At 43.2% G+C, this 18,407-nt stretch overlaps 1 protein-coding gene across 1 annotated transcript in view; it reads right to left on the bottom strand.

The window, feature by feature from the left end:
- Positions 1-18,407, bottom strand: part of MYO9A (myosin IXA) — a 324,407-nt gene that overhangs the window by 293,539 nt on the left and 12,461 nt on the right. Inside the window, 1 exon segment of the mRNA XM_029575878.1 lies at positions 7,132-8,045. Within this exon segment, the coding sequence (XP_029431738.1) occupies positions 7,132-7,974 (843 nt within the window). The 5' untranslated portion in view covers positions 7,975-8,045.

Genomic DNA, 18,407 nt, shown 5'->3' with positions numbered 1-18,407 from the left:
CCCAGGATCACTCTTGGAGTCCTTTTTAAATATCAGGGTTACATTGGCCACCCTCCAGTCTTCAGGCAGAATGGACAATTTTAATAATAAGTTAAAAATCACTAGTAAAAGGTCTGAAATTTCATCTTTTAGTCCTTTCAGAACTCTGGAGTATATACCATCTGACCCAGGTGATTTGCTACTCTTCAGTTTGTCAATCCGTCCTACTACATCTTCCAGGTTCACCATGACTTGGTTCAGTTAATCTAAATCATCACCTTGAAAACCATTTCCTGAATGGAAATCTCCCCAACATCCTCATTTGCGTGCATAACATGCAAATTCTCTCTCATGCATATTCATTGTGGATATCTTGAAAACCCGACTGGCTGGTGGGCCCCCAGGACAGGGTTGGGACCACTGATCTAACGGTCTAATCTATTCTCTCACAGGCTTCCTGCTTCAGATATAATTTTAAAAGTTTTAATTGTATTTGCCTCTGCAACTAACTTCTTTTCAAATTCTCTCTTAGCCTGTCTTATCAATGTTTTACATTTAAACTTACCAATGCCTATGCTTTTTTCTATTTTCTTTAGATGGACCCTTCTTCCAATTTTTGAAGGAAGTTATTTTGAATAAAATAGCCTCTCTCACCTCACCTTTTAACCATGCCAGCAATTTTTTGGCCTTTCCTCCACTTTTCTTACTGCATGGAATACATCTGGTCTGTGCTTCTAAGATTGTATTTTTAAACAAATTCCATGTCGGTTGTATACTCTTAACATTTGTAGCTGCACCTTTCAGGGTTTTTTTTCTATTTTCCTTATTTTATCAGTTTTCCTTTTTAAAGTTTAGTGCTAGATCAGTAGATTTACTTATTGTCCCCCTTCCAGTCATTAATTCAAATTTGATCATGTTATGATTCCTATTGCCAAGTGGCCCCACCACCATTACCTCTCGCACTAAATCCTGTGTTCCACTAAGAATTAGATCTAAAATAGCTCCCTTTCTTGACAGTTCCTGAACCAATTGCTCCATGAAACAGTCATTTATTCCATCCAGGAACTTTATCTCTCTAACATGTCCTGCTGTTACATTTACCCAGTCAATATTGGGGTAACTTAAGTCGCCTATTATTACTGCACTGCCAAATTGGTTAGCTTCCCTAATTTCTCTTAGCATTTTAAAGATGAACAGTTCAGCTTCAAACTGGCAGATAAGGAAAATGGTAATTAAAAATAACACAACCTTTTACATTTTTAAATTATTCATAGGACTATAAGACACAGCCCTTCAAAACCTAGAGCTGAGACTAAAAAGGAATTAATAGATGTCATTGAGATCCTTCTGAAACCTGAAGGCAGTGGGGCTGGTCCTGTCAGCCTTATCAGACAAATAGATTATGCAAACATGCTGTACAAACATTTATCAGCTCATGCACAGCAGTTAAATACCAATCTATAAACTGGATTGGTTTGAAATTAACCAGAACTGTTAAACCTAAACAGGGGAGAAGTGGCAGAAGCCCCATTCTACTGGGAGATTGCTACAAATAGCTGCCAGTCATTCAGATAACATCCTCCAGGGCCTATCTTCTTCCCAAATGTATCTAAGCCTTGGTTTCAAAGTTGTTGTTTTTTTAACAACATTATTTTTGATTATATTCAAAATGTGGTTTCCCTACACTCTGGCAAAGATACATGATATTTTCCTCCCTCTCTCCCAGAAATATATAAACAAACATCAACCAAGTCAGAAAAATCTGATCTTTGTGATACAATGAAACCCATACTGACCAAGCAGCCAATTCACTACCAAAACAAGTTCCACAGAAGTTGAATCTGGTCACCCTTATTCCATTTCTACAGCAGGCATGGATTTTCATCTAATATTCCAGCTCTAGATGACACCGAAAGCGAATTTATGCATCCTTGTTGCTCAGGAAGAATTGTATTGTTAAAAAATAAATAAAAGTTCATCTCCAATAACTCTTGGGTCTATGCATACTGCAGCTCATACAGCATTTTACAACCCATCAGGATCAGTTTCCGAACACAACTCCACCTCCAGAGAGTTCGCAACAACCCTTACTAACACTGCCTTAGGATTCATTATGTGCTTAGTCTCTTTTTGTCCTAATGATATATTGTTTGTATATTTTGAGAAACTCTTGGAGAGAGTGAGAGTGAGAGAGAGAGACTTGCTATAGTGTCTCTTCCCTAGACAGGTATTTGTATCCCTATGAGAGGCCCACCTAGTAACTCGAGGTGGGGATTAGGTATTAGTGTCGGGGGTTGGGGGTCACTTTCACATTCAACATAAGACGTACGAACAGAACAGTGGTCTCTTGTGAAGATTTGATGGCCTTCGGAGTGAGGAAACTCACTCCAAGATGAGATTTGGGCAATGTTCTCTCCACCTAGCTTGTTGTACAACAAGCTAGGTGGAGAGAACATTCAAGCTAGGTGGAGAGAACATTGTCCAAATCTCTTCTTGGAGTGAGTTTCCTCACTCCGAAGGCCATCAAATCTTCACAAGAGACCACTGTTCTGTTCGTACGTCTCATGTTGAATGTGAAAGTGGCCCCCAACCCCCTACACTAATACCTAATCCCCACCTCGAGTTACTAGGTGGGCCTCTCATAGGGATACAAATACCTGTCTAGGGAAGAGACACTATAGCAAGTGTCTCTCTCTCTCTCTCTCTCTCTCTCTGACACTGAAAGAGGCTATCCGGAAACATCGTGAACTGCGATGATTCGTTGGTTGTTTTATCGCGCACGAAGATGTTTTCGCAATTCGCGAATACATTTGCGCAAATCGCGAAAACATCGCGGCACGCGACGTTTCCCCGCTGCACGAAAAAAGCCTCATTTGCATGGGAAACGCCCCTTAATGCGTTACCAATGCGATATTGGAAAATGAGGCCCATAGTCTCTAAAACTTTAGTTTTGTATTACAAATTTAGGAATTCTTGAAACATCCACATGCAATTGGCTAGTTTGCTTGAGGGTAGTCGTGATTTGTGACACGTGCCAATCCATGATACACTGCAGGACCCAATGAAATGCCAGCAGACATGATGTAATCACCAGCAATATACAACTCTTCTCAGAGATACAGATAATGGAGAGTGAAAATGCTTAAGGAGAGGCAAACAACTTGAGGAGCATTAACACTTTTTCTCCTCTATTTCTAACTAGCTCCCCCCCTCACATTCTAGTTATAAATTCATCGTTTCACGTTAAAAAGCCACAATAGGCTGCACAATATATAGCATTGCCTTTACAGCAGTTACTACCCATAACAACAGGCATGGGGGTAAAGTGCATGAAGTGGCAGTTACTACCCGTAATAGAAGGTATGAGGATAACCTGCATGGAGCGGAAGTTACTGCCTGCCTGTAAAAGAACATAAGAACATAAGAAAATGCCATACTGGGTCAGACCAAGGGTCCATCAAGCCCAGCATCCTGTTTCCAACAGTGGCCAATCCAGGCCATAAGAACCTGGCAAGTACCCAAAAACTAAGTCTATTCCATGTAACCATTGCTAATGGCAGTGGCTATTCTCTAAGTGAACTTAATAGCAGGTAATGGACTTCTCCTCCAAGAACTTATCCAATCCTTTTTTAAACACAGCTATACTAACTGCACGAACCACATTCTCTGGCAACAAATTCCAGAGTTTAATTGTGCGTTGAGTAAAAAAGAACTTTGTCCGATTAGTTTTAAATGTGCCCCATGCTAACTTCATGGAGTGCCCCCTAGTCTTTCTACTATCCGAAAGAGTAAATAACCGATTCACATCTACCCGTTCTAGACCTCTCATGATTTTAAACACCTCTATCATAAACCCCCTCAGTCGTCTCTTCTCCAAGCTGAAAAGTCCTAACCTCTTTAGTCTTTCCTCATAGGGGAGTTGTTCCATTCCCCTTATCATGAGGATAACCTGTCTGGCGCAGAAGTTACTAATCGTAACAGAAAGCATGGGGTAATCTGCACGGAGCGGCAGTTACTAATTGAAACAGAAGACATGGGGTAATCTGCACGGAGCGGCAGTTACTAATCGAAACAGAAGACATGGGGTAATCTGCACGGAGCGGCAGTTACTAACCGTAACAGAAGACATGGAGGCAACCTGTTTGGAACGGCAGTTACTACCTATAACAGTAGAAACGGAAGTAACTTGCAAGGAGTGGCAGTTAATAACCATAACAGAAGGCATGGGATAATCTGCATGGAATGGCAGTTAATACCTGTAACAGAAGAAATGGAGGTAACCTGCACAGAGTGGCATTTACTACCCGTAACATAAGGCATGAAGATAGCCTGCACAGAGTGGTAGTTACTACCTGTAACAGAAAGCATAAGGATAACCTGCATGGCGCGAAAGTTACTAACCATAACAGAAGACATGGAGGCAACCTGTTTGGAGCGGCAGTTACTCCCTATAACAGTAGAAATGGGGGTAATCTGCATGGAGTGGCAATTACTAACTGTAATAGAAGGCATGAGAATAACCGGCATGGAACGGCAGTTTATAACCATAACAGAAGGCATGGGATAATCTGCACGGAGTGGCAGTTAATATCTGTAACAGAAGAAATGGGGGTAACCTGCATGGAGCAGGAGTTACTATCTATAAGAGAAGGCATGGATCAATCTGTCCAGAGCAGCAGTTACTACCCGTAACAGAAGGCACGAGGATAACCTGCACAGAGCGGTAGTTACTACCTGTAACAGAAGGCATGAAGGTTACCTGCATGATGCGGCAGTTACTAACCATACAGAAGGCATGGAGGCAACCTGCACGGAACAGCAGTTACCCTTAAAAAGCTTGCTGGACAGACTGGATAGATGACTTGGGGGTGTTTTTCTGTCGACATTTACTATAATGTTTGCAGATAGGGTACAATGATTTTAAACTGTTATAAATATATGGCAGCACTGCTTTAAAGAAACTTCATGACCTGTCTTAAATAGGACAAGGAGCCGGTTTAACTGGTGCACCAGAGCAAAAAAAAAAAGGCTTATGCAACGGAACGAGTGGTGCTTTCCCGGGAAATAATGTGAACGTACTGAAACGATTTTGGAAACAGTATAAAACAAGTTTCCAAAACCTTCTTCCAATGTGATCAGGGTCTAGCTCTGTGAATGTACAACATAAACCAACATTCTGTTAACCACACTCTCAGGACAAAAGAAAAATGCTTAATGTTCAGTTTACTTCCAGCTCAGCCTTTGTTACTAAAACCCTCAGGACATGCTGATCTGTCCGGCTGACAAAGCCAACTAGAAATGTTCTCTTCAATTGGGTGAGGGGAGGGAAAGAGGTAATTAACATCTGGGGCAATTTCTGTGGGGTTGTTTAAAGAGGATTCAAGTTTATTATCTGACTTGATATACTGTCTATTCCTAGCCAGTATTTAGGTGGTTAACAATTTATTTATACAGGTTTCTTTCATCTATAGCATAAATTATCTCAAAGCGAATCACATAAGTCAAGAAGTAGCTTATTATTGTCTGCTGGATCTGCTTGTTAAGGGCCTGATTTTAAAAAGCAATTACACACTTAAAACTGAGTTTTACACATGTAAATGCATTTTACCCGTGTAAGGGGGTTTTTGAAAATGGCTACAATAGTAGTTACATTTTCACATGTAAAACCTTTGAAATGACCTCCATAATGAGGAGACCATTTACTGCAATGTATTCTGAAAATATCAGCATTATCAACTATTGTTTGAAAAAAGAAGTGTAGAATAGTCGTAAAGAACAAAACAACTAAATAAAAAGCATTAGAGATGAGCTCTACACAGGGAAAATTATTACTCATGTAACAGTGATAAATCAGTGGCCAAAGAAGTATTGGTGTATGGGTAAAACAAGCTCCAAATATGCAAAGCAGCAGTTACCCCAGCTTATCAGGAGAACTTCTGAATGTCAGACTATAAAATCAATGAGAAACACCTAATGTTAACCAAAAAAAAAAAAAAGGAATACAGCATGCAGATCAATCTCACACCAAAGCAGATATGAACAAAACAGGCACTCATGGGATGCGGCTCTCCAGACACAGGTACACTGCCTGCTCCTTAGGAGCTGAAGTATCCCACATACTCTCTCCAAGCAAACAAGACACAAGACTCCTTGACTAATGTCAAAGCACTCTTGATGTGCATCTTTAAGGCGCTGCTGCACAAACTAACCAAGCCTGAGGCATTGCGGCACTAGACTAATTTCAGTGCACAAAGGGGGAGGCACAAAATAAATAAATAAATAAATAAATAAATAAAATCAGGACACTCATGCAGCTTTCAGAGACATAAACCCTTTCCAAGCTATCACTAGTGAGGTGGTGCTGCAATGAAGCAATCTTCAACCGCCATTCACATGATGTCAACACCCTTAAGCATCGGACTATTTTCCGAGGTGCTGAGGTGCACGGAGGGACTGCCCTGCACTTTCCGGGCACAAGGTCACCTGCAAGCAGTAAGGGAGCTTACAGGGCACTGACAGGGAAGAAGGGTACAATGACCTCAGGAAAATTTTAATACTGCAGAAAATGGCTTAAATGTAAGACCAGATGTCCTACCCAGGTCTACTTTCTGACAAGTAGTTTACACGGATCCTCAAGTTCCCCTTGTCATGTACTGAAAATGCCATGTGGACAGGACAGCAAATTAAAAACGTTTAGTGGGGAACACACATGGACAGATACATAGCTTTCACAAATATCACTTTTTCCTTCAGAAAGTAGGCCAAAGAACTGCCATGTCTCTTCTTTACAACGGGTAACAATTCAAAAGCTCTGAAAATGATATAAAATTATTTTTTTAAAACAACTTTCTTTCAAGAAGCAAACGCGCCAAACAAATATCAATAGCATTTGCATTGTATCTTACAAATCCAGCAAGTCCTTCCAAGACAGGAACTGATAAAGAGATGTCTGAAACAGGGATTAAGTCTTACTAAATTTCTAAGCCATGACTCAGAATTTTAAAAATCATTTGTTATTTGAAGTACAATAGGCCTCAAATTATGACCTAAGCCTTGCTGGCATCTCTTGGCAGGCACTGCCACTTCATACAGTAAAAGCAGGACACTTTCTATTTCACGAGGAGGAAGAGTTGCATGATTTTTCAATCTTACCTCAAGTACTGGTCCAGCTCCAAGAATAATCTGTTCCACCCCACTAGCAAAGCCTTTCTGGCTGAGGGCAGTGAGGTGATGGATCAAGAAGTTGGTGCTCTGCGTCTTCCCTGACCCGCTTTCTCCTGAAATCACAATGCACTGGTTCTTCCTGCGCTGGAGCATGGCATGGTAGGCCACATCTGCCACCGCATAGATGTGGGGCTCCAGCTTCCCCAGCTGGTGGTTGTCATACATTTTGACGTACTTGGGGTTGTAGATGGGGAGGAATTTGAAGGGGTTGATGACGATGAGAATGCTGCCGACGTACGTGTAGATCTTTTCCTGCTTGAAGCGGTTTCTCAGGTTCTCCAGAAGGCTCTTTTCGTTCAGGTCTGGCAAGTTGCACAGGTCGTCGTAGTCCTTTTGCTGGGGCTGGGGCAGGAAGCCGCGCTCCATCATCCTGCGGCGCTCCTCCGTCACCCGCAGCCAGGACTGCAGGCTCCCGTAGTGAATGGAGCCATCCAGGTTCTTCTCCCTCAGGAGGAAGCGATAGTCCTCCCCGCTGATGCGGTTCTCCAGTGCCATGCGAGGCCACAGCATCATGCGCTGGACAGGGCAGTCCGTGGGATTCAGGATCCATTCTTCCCCCCCGAACTCCTTCACCTCGGCAAGGACGTAGCATTTGGTCTTGTCAAGCTGCAGCTTGTTGATGAGGGTCTCAATCACTTCCGCGGCTGTGAAGTTCTTCCTGGCGGTAACCGGGCAGTAGATGGTCCCTTCCGCAATGCTGCCGGGGTAAACGTGCAAGGTGAACTCGCTGTCCTCGAAGCGTCGCCTGCCTCCGGCATCATTCACATTCATATTGGATCCCTTCCCATCAGCAGCCACAGCGCATCACGGAAACAGCCCGGCACCACTTCATGACATCACAGCTAGTAAATCAAGAGAAGAAGAACAAAAGAAATTAATGACGTACTTTGCATGCGCTCCTTTTTAAACTTCATCAACAGCACATGCCAAACATTTTTAATGGACTTTTTGTGCACATGGAAGGGGATAGCTTGAAAGCAGAAGCCAAACTAGGTTTAACCTCAGGTGCTGCACAGAGAATGACGCAACAACTTGGACACTGCCATCTAGATTCCCACTTTCTCTCTAAGAGGTTAAAAATCTCTGAGACAACCTGGCTAGAAAGTGGGGTTTGTTAAGAGAAACATTGCTGAGTCTTTGCACTGCTGAACATGTGGGGTGAACACTTCTCTCCCCAACATCAACTTGCTTGCTTTGTTAGAGTCTCTGTTTTTGTCTTATTCATCTCAAATTCTTCTTTTCTTTATCCAAAATGAACATTTTTCATTTAGACTCTGGAAATTAATCTGTACAACTTTTAACATGGTGATCATTTTGTTTCTAAAATGTACCTTACTATAATCTTTTCATGCTATATTCATAGTCTGAGATACATTAGGATGTCAGCATAGGCTTCCGATTATGAATGATACCCCATCACCGTGATTAACTTATGTTCATAATAGTGGACACAGTTATACAAAGAGAGTTCTTGAAAACTACAGACGTTTACTTCAACTCGGGAACGAAAGAGAAATTGGACATATCAAATTAGCTCGAATCAACAGGTGCCATACATACTTTTGTAGTCGTCAAGAGGGGATGAAACTCCCTGGGCATGTAAAATGTACATGCCCAAGTATAAAACAACATGATGCTGGTATGAAATATATCTTTTAATGATACGTCAGGCAGCTCAATTATTCTTGACACCAGGTGGCTCTTAATTCTAAATTTAGTGCAGGTTTTTTGTTGTTCCATGAAGCAAACTCAACGTCAACTCTCTCCAAGCTTGGCTACCATTATTGTATGCACCTAAAACATATAATGGGGTCTAATATTATTGGTTCATTAGCCACTGGAAACCCCTTGTCCAGTTTTGCATTAAGCTATTAAATTCACACTCCAATGCGATTCTAATTACCCATTATCTCTATTAGAAGCACATTTCACATCACTTTTGTTCAACTTATTTGCTGTGGCTGAATGTCTGGTTTTGCCCAACAGAATATTATTCAGAAGGACATTGCTTATTGCATCCACCCACAGAGTAAACTGGAAAAAGGACAAAGTACTTGAGCAAATACACAGCTGGTTAAAAAAAAAAAAAATTCTCTTTTCTTACAGCAAATTCTACAGGCGGTCTCTGAAGCTTAAAATGCTCATTAACAATGTTTTTGTTTCTTGAAGAAAATAAGCTAGTAATGGCTGCTTTAACGCCACCGATCGATAGCGGCCACAATTTATTATACAAGAGTGAAAACCAAAGTAAAATGAAAGATTTCACCTTACTGCGTCTCATTTCGTAGTGCATCAAGTACAAGGGCTACACAAAAAACGCTCCCAAAGCTTAGAAAAGCGAAGCACGACTTTCATGTTTTTGGAGTACTCTCTCTACACACCCAAGCCTGGAACATAAAGCATTCTGTGCTGGAGAGGTGGGGTCGCCGATAACTTTGTCAGCGCTTCTAAAGCCAGCCCTGCAGCCTGAATGGTAAAAAAAGGTTTTAAGCACATTCCCAGCTGGGAGAGCTCTTTGTTCAGAGAGACCCTCCTCGGGATCTCCTGGCTATACAGCCCGAGTGGGCGCAGAGTCAGGCCGGCGACATACTCTCTTCCACGCTGCTGTCCCTGACTCCACCAAGGCCGAGCTGATCTTAGAACGAGGGGCACGCCACCAACAGGTTGAGAAAGGTGGGCGCAGCAGCAGCCACAAAGCGCTTCCTGATTCTTCCTGCAGCCATGAGCCCTGTTCTGACCAACACAGGCGAGAAACAAACGCAAACCAGGGATGGGAAAGAGAAGGCAGCAAATAAAGGCAAAAAGAAGGGAAGGCAAAAAAAAAAAAAAAAGCAAAGGGAAGAAGGAGATCATGCACAGTGGGGAGGAAAAGGGAAAGAGAGCAAAGGAGCATCAGATTAAAAAAAAAAACAGAGGAGTCATTTGAGCTCTGAGCTAATGCTAGGAGAAGCAAGGCATGCTAGAGAGACAGCAAGGAACCCAAGCAGATATGAGGGAAGGAAGGAAAGCCAGGGGAGGGAACAATAAGAAAAGGGAAGGAAAAATCTATGAGAAGGCCTCACAAATCTGCTTCACTTTTTTTGAAGGGGTTAATAAACATGTGGATAAAGGTGAGCCAGTAGATGTGGTGTATTTGGGTTTTCAGAAGGCGTTTGACAAAGTCCCTCATGAGAGGCTTCTAAGAAAACTAAAAAATCATGGGATAGGAGGCGATGTCCTTTTGTGGATTACAAACTGGCTAAAAGACAGGAAACAGAGAGTAGGATTAAATGGTCAATTTTCTCAGTGGAAAAGGGTAAACAGTGGAGTGCCTCAGGGATCTGTACTTGGACCGGTGCTTTTCAATATATTTATAAATGATCTGGAAAGGAATATGACGAGTGAGGTAATCAAATTTGCAGATGATACAAAATTAATCAGAGTAGTTAAATCACAAGTGGATTGTGATAAATTGCAGGAGGACCTTGTGAGACTGGAAGATTGGGCATCCAAATGGCAGATTAAATTTAATGGGGACAAGTGCAAGGTGATGCATATAGGGAAAAATAACCCATGCTATAGTTACACAATGTTAGGTTGCATATTAGGAGCTACCACCCAGGAAAAAGATCTAGGCATCATAGTAGATAATACATTGAAATCGTCGGCTCAGTGTGCTGCGGCAATTAAAAAAGCAAACAGAATATTAGGAATTATTAGGAAGGGAATTGGTGAATAAAACAGAATCTGTCATAATGCCTCGGTATCGCTCCATGGTGAGACTGCACCTTGAGTACTGTGTACAGTTCTGATCACTGCATCTCAAAAAAGATATAGTTGCACTGGAGAAGGTACACAGAAGGGAGACCAGAATGATGAACGGGATGGAACTGCTCCCCTATGAGGTAAGGCTAAAGAGGTTAGGGTTGTTCAGCTTGGAGAAGAGATGGCTGAGGGGAGATATGATAGAGGTCTTTAAATCATGAGCAGTCTAGAATGGGAAGATGTGATAATAGAAGGACTAGGGGGCACTCCATGAAGTTAGCGTGTAGCACATTTAAAACTAATCTGAGAAAATTCTTTTTCAATCAACACACAATTAATCTCTGGAATTTGTTGACAGAGGATGTGGTTAGTGTAGCTGGGTTTAAAAAAAGTTTGGATAGGTTTTTTGATCCACTGAGCATTTACAGGGGAAGTCTGCATCCTTTCAGTCTCATTGTCTATGCTCTGCATAACTGTGTTCCCTTGTCTTTATTTTTCAGGTGATGACCCCACTCTGATTTTTTTCTTCACTCAGTGAGCCCCAAAAAGCACTTTTCAGTGCTACTTCCCAGCTAGGAAGAGAAAACAAAAAGTGGCCAATGGCTTCAAGGCCTCCGCCTGCGGCCGGATCATGTCAGTCACGGATAGCCATGACTGGTGTTATATATGCCTGGGCTCCAACCATGATCAGGCCAATTGTGGTCCCTGTGGACAGATGTTCTGTGGGCGCAGAGACCCAGGGTGGTGAAGATTGAATGTGTGAAATTACAAGCCCTGCCTCGGGCCCCATTGATATATGGCAGCACCCACAGTTTAAGTCATCCAGCAATTGTGACACTTGGGTCAGAGATGTAGACCGGCTTCGCCGTGCATCCTTGACTCCTCATCGAGAATGAGGAGGAATGAAGAAAAGAGGATTTATATTCAGACAACAACCAACAAGGACTGAACTGCATGGTCTGGGTAAACAAATAAGCGTGGGAGTCGCTTGCTTATTGCAGCGGCCACTACCCCTAACAAATTAAGCCTGATACTTCACTTTGAATGCATATCCAGCACAGCTCACTGCTTCAACAGCAGGGGGGAAATGAAGAAATAGGATTTACATCCAGACAACATCTAACAAGGCATTGATCTGAGCAGGCATCGGGGTAACTTGCTCGATACGACGGTTACTACCTTCAAACATTAAGCCTTATACTTCACTTTGATGCAGTTCCAACACTGCTCTCTGCATCAATGGCGGGGGTGGAAGGAAATTTAGAATCAAAAAAGTTACCAGTAAGGGCCCTGAACTCAGCGGTCGGAGTAACAGATAAGTATGAGAAAATAAGTGTGAAAGCTTGCTGGGCAGACTGGAGGGGCCTATTGGTCTTCTTCTGCCGTCATTTCTATGTTTCTATATGTATGTTCTCGGAGGAGAGGTTCATTGACTGCTATTGATCAGGTTGACTTGGGGAATAGCCGCTGCTATTGCTGGCATCAGTAGAATGGGATCTATTTAGTATTTGGGTACTTGCCAGCCTTTTGTAGCCTGGATTAGCCACTGTTGGCAACAGGATGCTGGGTTTGATGGACCCTTAGTCTGACCCAGTATGGCAATTTCTTATTTTCTTATGCTATTAAGGGGGAAGTGGGCATGTCTCTACATTTTCAATATACATGGCTTGTGCTAGAAATTGCAGTGGAGGCACCAATGTGTCTTTCATGCAAGTCGGTGCCACCATCAATGTGGAATTCATTGTGTTGCCTTCCATTTGCCTCCCTGGCATGCACAAACAGCGAAATGATGCTTATGTGATGATTTCTGGGACTATGCATGGGCACCATAATATACTGAATTTCCTACCACCCTCCTCAATTTCAGGGCTAATAAAATCCCAAAGCTCCCAGTTATGTTAATATTCACAAACCAACAAGCAACTCTTGTATTACACAGAGTACAGATAAAACTATCAACCAGTAGCAAGAGAATTTATAAACTGGGCGCCAGCCCATTATTGGGCTAACCGGCTCCCCAGGCAGAAAAGGGTGCACAGAGGAAGTTCTGGCCAATTGTGTGGGAGAGGACTCCCTTTCCGATGACACATTTTTCCCCACAGTCCACCTATGAGGTCATGGCCGCACCCTAGCAGCTGAATGGGAGATTGCAGCTGCTATGGCGGCAACGGTGTCAGCATGGTGCCCTGGCAGCCCAATCCCTGGGAAAGGTGCCCTGGTAGCGCCACCTCTGCCCCCACCCTTTGTTTCAGCTGCAGCCCCAGCCAGACTCTCTCCCCAGCCCCTTTCAGTGGCTTTGACTGGAGTATTCCTACAGCTAATTGTAATGGAATACTCCTCACATGACACACAAGATAAGCGTAGTATGCGCCACTTTTGTCAGAACATACACGTTACGGAAACCAAGTGACTGGTATCTCACTGCCTTTTAATGCAACTGAATGGCCTCATAAACAGGGAGACCTTCAGAATAAAGAAACACTGCGCTTATCATGCGTGCCAAGGGGGGGGGGAAAGCATCTCATGAATATGTAATTATGCAAATGCTTTAGCTGCTTCTGAAGGATGAGGCAGAAATGACTAACGACGTTCCAAGTAACCACGCGCCTCCTCCCTCCAGCATACGTTAGTCAAGGCCCCTTGCTTTCTGTGATAGCCCAAGAGCAGATTCTGCACTATGGTGTGGCCACAATAATAAAAAAGCGCGGAGGACCGGTGGCACGTCAGGTGGGCAATAAGCCACTTAAATAGTGAAAAATCATTAGACATAGGGGAAAATGTTTCTTTGCATAATTACAGGCTGAAAACATTATTAGAGTCCTCTATGAGAATTTAAAAAGAAGCAGATGATAAGCACAGAAGTGCTTATCATCTGCTTTAGATGCCAGGGTAAAGCAAGGAAGAATTCCTTCAGTCCAGTTTACAGTTCCTTTTGAATGGCGTTCCCCTTAGACTAGCCGCAAGCAAAGAGCCTGGGGGTTGTTCTAAATAAGGGTGATCATATTTCTTCAACAACCAGTTGTTTCTTAAAGCTACGAATAGTTCCATCAGCTGAAGCCTTATCTGTCTGTTTTGGATCTGCATGCCAGGGTGATTAGTTGTATGGATTCCTATAATTCCCTTTAATTGGGGCTGCCTATGAAGAGCCTTAGGTGGTCACAGATTATTTAGAATGCCACAGCAAGGATAGGGCCTGCTACTTCCATGAGACAGCACGCACACACACACACACACACACACACCACATTCTCATGCAATTACACTGGCTACCTACTGAACTCAGAATGCACGTCAAAAGGTCTCTGCCTATGTCCCAGCTATTTGTCCTCTCATCTAAATAAATACACACCAGGCCGGATATTACGATCTGCTGGAGATGTTTGGCTTTCTGGTCCATCTATTCAGACCGAGTACTGCAGGAACACATTCTTTTAGGTGTGTCGCTCCTATTCTTTGGCACTCCTTGCCTAGAGATGCCCGTCTGGAAAGGGATGTTTTATGATTCATGAACAGCAAAGACGTGGGCGTCTGGCTCGGCATTCAGGAAAAGTTGAATTTTCTGTTCGGGGGTTTGGGGAATTTGTGAATTGCAGTGTTTAACTATTAAAAAATGTTCCCCAATTGGGGCTCAATTTTACTGTTTAACACTGTATTATTTATTCTGAGTGATCTGTTTGTGATTATTACGAATGCATTTACACTGTGCACTGCTTTAAGTCTCGGAAAGCTGGTTTAAAATTCAATTAGATAAATAAAATGAACAAAGCTCGGTCCTAGAGAGGCTCTGAAATGCTGCATCAGGAATAGGAAGACTAGATGGGCCCTGTGCTCTTTATCTGCTTTCATATTCTATATTTAGTCAATTGTCACTGGCCTACCCTAAAATCCTATTCCTGCTTTGGCGGTGGTTGGAGAGGTTGCACCTATAGTTAAGAGCGACATCTGCTGGCTTTAGAGTCAAGGATAGAAGGTTGCAAAGCAGCCCCGGTGCCTGGCTCCATACTGCAATGAGCAGACTAGAAACAGTGGGAGGGGAAGGTCTATTAAGACAGGAGAAAACCTCCCACGGAGTTATGAAGGAAACCTCACAAGGCCAGAATCCCAGCACTGGAAGAAGATAGAGAAAAGAAGGGTTTCCAAGTCAAATAAAAAAAAGAATATAAACAAATGATGCTTTCTCGGATTCATTTTGAGAGTCAATAAGAGAAGGTGTTAATACACAGTACTGCCAATCTGTACCAGTCCACATTTTTACCCTGGGTTTTTGACTGGCTCCTGTGAAGTCGATAGTGCTGCATCCAATGTACTATGCAGTGTATAGTAAAACAATCATAAAATGAAACAAAACAGAGGCCACTACCGTAGCCACCACTCCAGAAAAGAGCGATGCTCGCCCACAGCTTTCAGAAATGATCCAAATCGATATGGCATTTATTTCTCCCAGCAATTTAGGAACTGCCCATTGAAACAAATATATCTCTGCTTCCACTTACATCAAGACCAAATGACTTACTGCGGAAATAAACAGTAGCCGCGAAATGCTCAATAGCTTTGAGAAGAATAATGCAACGACATCAGAGAAAACTGATGCAACAGGGATAGTTCTTGGAGCCATCGCACTCACTCCTATGAATAAAAATAGAGCTCCCTACATTCACAGAATTGCAAAACAGGCAATTCTTGTCCAGTACCAAACATATAATGGGAAAGTCAGAGCCTATGCTGCATAAGAAACAGTACAGCATAAGAAAAATGGCTCAGTCAGCTTGTGTACCGTATAAAAGTTAACAGCACAGGACAGCATAAGGTGTAACAATACAGTCACACTGTCCGGGATTATTACCTTGTAAAACAGTATCCCAATACTATTATTCATAAATAGAGCTTCCTCTGACAAGGCCTATTTCTCACCAAGTAATATCGGGTTTTGTTTTCTTACATTTTCACTGAACATAGTCCTTGCTAAAAAAAATTGTTTAGTCTTCTTCTAACACAATCTCATCCAGATGTGCACTGTTAGGATAATTGTTGACAGCAGCAAACATGCAACTGGTTTTAAGATTTGATCACGACAGCAAAGGCATCGTGAATACTGCAGTAACGTACTGCCCTTCTGGAACAGGGGAGTGGGCCACTAACAGGCAGATCAGGGCAAGGAGACAAATCACTGGCTATCTAGCTCATTTTCCACAGTCTTTACCAAATGCCCCCACCGGAGCTACTTTCTCTAAGACAAACTGGATCAACAAGTTTAAATGAAAAAATAAAGACAGAACTTAGCTTTGTACAGTAACCAAAGAAGCCAAAATGCCTATTTACTATTTAGAGAAAGTTTCAATATGACTACAGAGCTTACTGTATGTAATTCTTCTTAAAAATGTTACATTTTAAAATGTCTATTGTAAAATTCTTAGTAGAAGCGTGTTTTCAAAAGCACAAGCTAAATGCTGACAAATAATTGTGCTCCAAATGTTCCTGCTGGAGGAACAGAAAAGCAGAACGTTAAATCAAGATGTGTTTAAAAGGAAATCAGCAATTACAAAACGCTAAAAATAAGATGCTCCTACAATAACACAGAGGAACAGCAAGGTAACAGTGCTAAGAGACATTAAACCATGAAATACAGCTTGATGAATAATACCTGAAAACTATATGCAGGGCTCATGTCACTAACTATATGCAGGGCAAACTATATGCAGGGCAAATGTCACTAACTAATGCTGGTTACTACTTGATATCATCATGATAATATATATATATATATACTGGTAGTAAAAGCCCGTCCAAGGATGGGGAAATCCTGTGAAATGTATGGTAGAGAATGGAGGTTGAGTTTGAGTGTTCTGTATGGTAGTAGCGAGTGATTTAACAATTGAGAGAGAGAGAGAGAGAGAGAGAGAGAGAGAGAGAGAGAGAGAGAGAGAGGAGCAGAGCTGGAGAGTACAGGAAAAGAGGGATGGAGCTTTATTTCCGTAAATATAGAGGGGCAGCTCTGGAGAATGGGGCAGAGCTGGAAAGTACAGGAAGAGATGGGTGGACCACAATTTGCATAAGAGCATTGTAGGTGCGGGGCAACTTTCCTCTTTATTATTGTGTGTGTGTATATATATAGAATGTATATGGTGTGATAAAGCAGATATAGTGTGTGTGTGTGTGTGTATATATATTTATTTATTTATTTAAAGTCTTTTCTATACCGGCGCTAAGATAAATACCATCGCAACGGTTTACATGTAGGCACATAAGTAATGTTGGAGTAAGCGTACTATAGAACATTCTAACAGGTGCCATTAAGTTTCGGTTACATTAAATCATCAAAATACACATAAATGTTTAGTGATGTAGGTTCTGGCCAGGTGTACCTGGAAGCTGCACGTATCTTATAAAATCCAGGGTCGGCGCGCAAGGCTGCGCAAAATCGGCAGCCTGCGTGCGCCGAGCAACCTGCCTCCGTTCCCTCCAAGGCCGCTCCGAAATCGGAGCGGCCTCGGAGGGAACTTTCCTTCCGCGTCCCCCCACCTTCCCTTCCCCTATCTACCCCACCCCCAGCCCTACCTAAATCCCCCCCTTACCTTTTGTTGTGCAAGTTATGCCTGCTTGAAGCAGGCGTAACTTGCTCGCGCCGCCTCGGCATCCCCCAGCACAGGCCGCAGTGCCGGGGGACTCGGGACCGCCCTCCCGGCCCGCCCCCGAAGCCTCGCCACGCTCTCGGACCCACCCCGGACCGCCCCCCTGACACGCCCCAAGGACACCCCCGGACTGCCGCCACGTCCCCGGACACGCCCCCTCCCGCCCCTTTTACGAAGCCCCGGGATTTACACCCGTCCCGGGGCTTTACGCTCGCCGGGCTTTTAAAATCTAGACCATTGTGTTCCAGAGTGTGGGTCCTGCTAAAGATAATGCCCTTTCTCTTACCTGGGTTAGTCATGCTTTCTTGACCGAGGGAACGGTTAAGAGAGCTTTGTTTGCTGAACGAAGGTTCCTGTGTGGTACGTGTACCCATAGTGCAGTGTTTAGCTTTTCCATCATGTATTAGCTTATATAGTATGTATGTGCCGTGATAAAGCAGATATAGAGTGTGTGTGTATATATATATATATATATATATATATATATAGTGGGGTGGATTTTAAAAGTGATACGCGCGTAACCCTTTTGAAAGCCTCCTGCGCGCGCCGAGCCTATTTTGCATAGGTTCGGCGACGCGCGCGAGCCCTGGGACGCGCGTATGTCCCGGGGCTTGAAAAAGGGGGTGGGGCCGGAGCCTCCAGGCACAGCGGCCAATTGCTGCTGTGCCTGGGATTGTGGGCCGGCCGTCGCCGGCAGGCGCAACTTAAAAATTAAAGGTAAGAGGGGGGGCGGAAGGAAAGTTCCCTCCCAGGCCGCTCCGATTTCGAAGCGGCCTCGGAGGGAACAGAGGAAGGCTGCGTGGCTCAGCGTGTGCAAGTTGCACAATTGTG

The sequence above is a fragment of the Rhinatrema bivittatum genome, chromosome 13 (assembly GCF_901001135.1).
Source record: "Rhinatrema bivittatum chromosome 13, aRhiBiv1.1, whole genome shotgun sequence".
Classification (NCBI taxonomy): domain Eukaryota; kingdom Metazoa; phylum Chordata; class Amphibia; order Gymnophiona; family Rhinatrematidae; genus Rhinatrema; species Rhinatrema bivittatum.
This window is presented reverse-complemented; position numbering and strand designations above follow the sequence as displayed.